This window comes from Protomyctophum parallelum, assembly GCF_964188405.1.
Source record: "Protomyctophum parallelum genome assembly, chromosome: 20".
Lineage (NCBI taxonomy): Eukaryota > Metazoa > Chordata > Actinopteri > Myctophiformes > Myctophidae > Protomyctophum > Protomyctophum parallelum.
In genome coordinates this window covers 4,355,715-4,360,076 of record NC_139718.1, presented here as the reverse complement: position 1 = coordinate 4,360,076, position 4,362 = coordinate 4,355,715, and the positions used below count along the sequence as shown (strand labels likewise).

Below are 4,362 nucleotides of genomic sequence, written 5' to 3'. Positions count from 1 at the left end.
CGTACCGAAATCACTAATTACTGACATTTTATCCCATTTTTTTTGGGAGGGGCCACTAGCCCCCTCCAACGTCATGGCAGCCAGCTCTATGGACTTTTAATGTTTGTTTGACCCAAATTGTGATCGGCCAGAATGAGATGATGTAAAGTATGATGATAAGAGCGCCCCTCACTTCACACAGGTGTGATTTCTTTATGCTTTTCACCCCAGGATGCGCGCCAGAATTAAAATCAAAAGCTCATTATAGTTGGGGAGAATTAGCTTAAGTTGTGGCGAATATGAAGGAAAAAAAAAGAAAAAAAAAATGCTTACCACCAGCTTTCTTCACAGATGTTTTCATAAAGGTGTCTACTATCACAGAAAATATGAAAATATAAATATCACTATAATTATTACAAATGCATCTTAATTGAAACGAACTGTTGAAAGAGAAGTAGATGGACAAAATAACAATCTTTAGCTGATTTAGAAAGACTTTATTGTCTCACTTTAAAAAATAATTAACAGTAAAATAAGGGTGAAATTAATTTCCCAGGGCTCCTCAGACATTCAGTTCATTAATAAACAAATAAACACAGTATTGCTCTATATCACTATATAAAAAGATCAACACATAATAAAATAAACTGTGGTGCTAAAAAGAAAGTATATATGCTTTTGTAAACAATAAATAGAAATATGAATAACCATGCAAATATCTCTACTCTTCCAACTTCCTGCCATCGCCCTCACTGCTCTCGTCATCTAGCTTGTTGTTTGTGCAAAATGTTACGGCAGTTAGTGAATACCACAGTTAGTGATCACCACAAGCAGTTAGTGATCGCCACAAGCAGTTAGTGATCGCCACAAGCAGTTAGTGATCACCACAAGCTGAAATACACTTCACTATTACAATACAATACAATACAGTTAGTGATCACCACAAGCTGAAATACACTTCACTATTACAATACAATACAGCTAGTGATCACCACAAGCTGAAATACACTTCACTATTACAATACAATACAGTTAGTGATCACCACAAGCTGAAATACACTTCACTATTACAATACAATACAGTTAGTGACAGCGACGTAGAGTCTGTGGGGGCCATGGGGCCATGGCCCCCATGAAGAATCCTAGGGCCCCTTTCGGCCCCCATGAAGATTTTCGTGGACATTTTACATTTACATTACATATTTTCTGGGAATTCCGAACATTTTGGACCTCTCCGCCGGCAATCTGAGAATCCCATCGTCAAATATTCGGGAAAACAGCGCCTCCCCTGTTGTTCCTCAGGCAACAGTCTGTCTTGAGAGACACCGGCCGTCCAAGAGGTGTTAAAAAGTGCTAATCGGGTTTCTTTTGTAGTTGTTCTTGAGGCGTGACATAATAACACTGATCAAGAATTCACCAAAGAGACCTAACCACAGACTAGTGAGACTACACACTGACTCGAGAAAAGACCCATATCGTCCAAAATAGGCTGATCAGTCGCTGTCTGTGTATAGGCTAATTCATTGAGGATTGATCAAACTCTTCGGCTCTGGTTAGTGATCACCACAAGCTGAAATACTATACTCCTTGCTTTTTGCAGCAGCACCTGAGTATTACAATACATCCCCCTCACACCTGATAATTACAATACTCACACCTGAGTATTACAATACAATCCCCCTCACAGTTGCAACTGACTGACTTCAGAATTTAGTTCTCCCATTATTTCCCCCTTATTTTACCGTTAATTATTTTAAGGTGTGACAATAAAGTCACACAAGATTCCGAAAAGAATAAATCAGTTAAATCCAATAAAGATTGTCCATCTACTTCTGTTTCAACAGTTAGTTTCAATTAAGACGCATTTGTGATATATTAATAAAATGCTTTTTATATTTTTTATATAAAAAGCCCCCCACACCAACCAGAAAAAAAAGAAAGCATTAATTGAGATATGCATGAAATTGATTATTAGCCTCATATAAGAACTGTGTTTGAAAAATAAACATGTCATCCCGGCCGCTTCACTCATATGGATATGAAGAATCAACTGACTGAGAGAAAACGCTGTTGTTACTGCTACTGAATTAGTTAGATTTTCGCTAGAAGCAGACTGTATCATATATGAGTGACTGACTGTTGCAAACGATACAGAGACACCTCCCTCACAATAACACAGAGACAGCTCGTTTATTTTTCGATAATTACTTCCGCGTACCAGGGGGATCGAGGGGACGAGCACAGACAGGGACATTAGACGTGACACCTAATTGAGGATCGGCTCAAACTAATTAAAGAGACCCATGCAAATGTGTCCCGGCAACAACCCACAGACGGGTCCACCAGACGCAGTGTTGTTCTATTTGTACACTCAAATTAACTTTGATGTTACGATATAAATCGGGGGTCCGAGAGATGAAATGCCATTAAATGGCAGTCCGTAAGACTAAGGGCCGATTAATACTCCTATTTTACGGCTGTTTCGGCGCTGTAGTGCCGAAATGATTTCGGCTCGTCAGAAATTCTCAATAGCACCGAAGAGCCGACTTTTGATTCGGCTCTAAAATAGGAGTATGAATCGGCTCTAATGCATGTCAAACTAGGGGGTCCTTGAAATGAGATGGGTTGAGAACCTCTGCTAGAGCCATAAAAATGGGGGTCCGCGGGCTCTCCCCCCTCTCTCTCTCTCTCTCTCTCTCTCTCTCTCTCTCGCTCTCTCTCTGCGTCAGAAGAACTTGACGCCCTTGACGTCGTCCATGGCGATGAGCTCCGCCTTCCCCTCCGCCTCCAGCGCCTGCAGCGCGCGCAGCAGCGTGCGCTCCTCCAAGCCGTGGAACTCCTCGCCGGCCGTGCGCTCGCCGTGCGCCAGCTCGTACAGCGTGAAGACGCCGTCCGCATGGCCGCCGCGGCACACCCAACGGTGCACGAGCGCCGCCCACTCGGCGGGCCGCCGCCACATGACCAGGCAGCGCGTCTTGTCCCCCCCGCGGGGGTCCAGCCACTCGGCGTGGCCCTGCCGCCGCAGCTCCTCCAGCACCGCGCGCACCGCGTCCGCCGGGAGCCTCCGCTGGATCTTCCTGTTGGCGAACAGCGGCGGCGGCTGCTCCTGGAGGCCCGCCCCTCCTTCCTGTTGCTCCAGCAGGTCCAGCGTGTACAGCCGGTGGTGGCGGCAGTAGGACAGCACTAACGAGCACCAGGCGGCCAGCTGCTTGCGGCGGGTGTCGGCGTTGGGCTGCAGCGTGAAGAACGGAGGGAAGCCGTGCTGCCATGGCCACTCGAAGGCCATCGCCTTAGAATCTGGATGGAACTAGTGCTGGTTGTCTAGGCTATAGGACACTAGGCTATAGGACACTAGGCTATAGGACACTAGGCGACACTAGGCTATAGGACACTAGGCTATAGGACACTAGGCTATAGGACACTAGGCTATAGGACACTAGGCTATAGGACACTAGGCTACACTAGGCTATAGGACACTAGGCTATGGGACGCCGCTGCAGCGTTGTCTAGGCTATGGGACGCCGCTGCAGTGTTGTCTAGGCTATGGGACGCCGCTGCAGCGTTGTCTAGGCTATGGGACGCCGCTGCAGTGTTGTCTAGGCTATGGGACGCCGCTGCAGTGTTGTCTAGGCTATGGGACGCCGCTGCAGTGTTGTCTAGGCTATGGGACGCCGCTGCAGTGTTGTCTAGGCTATGGGACGCCGCTGCAGTGTTGTCTAGGCTATGGGACGCCGCTGCAGTGTTGTCTAGGCTATGGGACGCCGCTGCAGTGTTGTCTAGGCTATGGGACGCAGCTGCAGCGTTGTCTAGGCTATGGGACGCAGCTGCAGTGTTGTCTAGGCTATGGGACGCAGCTGCAGTGTTGTCTAGGCTATGGGACACCCGCTGCAGTGTTGTCTAGGCTATGGGACGCCGCTGCAGTGTTGTCTAGGCTATGGGACGCCGCTGCAGTGTTGTCTAGGCTATGGGACGCCGCTGCAGTGTTGTCTAGGCTATGGGACGCCGCTGCAGTGTTGTCTAGGCTATGGGACGCCGCTGCAGTGTTGTCTAGGCTATGGGACGCCGCTGCAGTGTTGTCTAGGCTATGGGACGCCGCTGCAGTTTTGTCTAGGCTATGGGACGCCGCTGCGGTGTTGTCTAGGCTATATAGGACACCGAATCAAACTTAAACAGGGAGATTTAACGGAGCCAATTGGGAATGGTGGTCTTTGGTAAACCGATGCAAGGTTTCCAAGCCAGATCACCTTGCGGTTCGTATGTGTTTGACGTGTTCTTGATCTTGGATCCTGTGTCTTGAGTCTTGTCCTAGGTTCTGTATCCTGGATCCTGTGTCTTGAGTCTTGTCCTACGTGCTGTATCCTGGATCCTGTGTCTTGAGTCTTG

The 4,362-nt window shown here is 47.7% G+C and overlaps 2 protein-coding genes across 2 annotated transcripts in view; both read right to left on the bottom strand.

Annotated features, from left to right (window-relative positions):
* The window catches only part of LOC310878503 (ATP-dependent RNA helicase DDX3X-like), a gene marked incomplete at both ends in the record, with an annotated part of 2,239 nt that extends 2,164 nt beyond the window's left edge, over nt 1-75 (bottom strand). Inside the window, 1 exon segment of the mRNA XM_083792832.1 lies at nt 71-75. Within this exon segment, the coding sequence (XP_083648958.1) occupies nt 71-75 (5 nt within the window).
* A 2,629-nt stretch (nt 76-2,704) lies between these two features.
* vps25 (vacuolar protein sorting 25 homolog) lies at nt 2,705-3,265 on the bottom strand (the record flags this gene model as incomplete). Its single annotated transcript, XM_083791796.1, has 1 exon — nt 2,705-3,265. One exon carries the CDS (start codon nt 3,263-3,265, stop codon nt 2,705-2,707), a length of 561 nt encoding a protein of 186 aa, XP_083647922.1.
* Between the last annotated feature and the right edge of the window lie 1,097 nt (nt 3,266-4,362).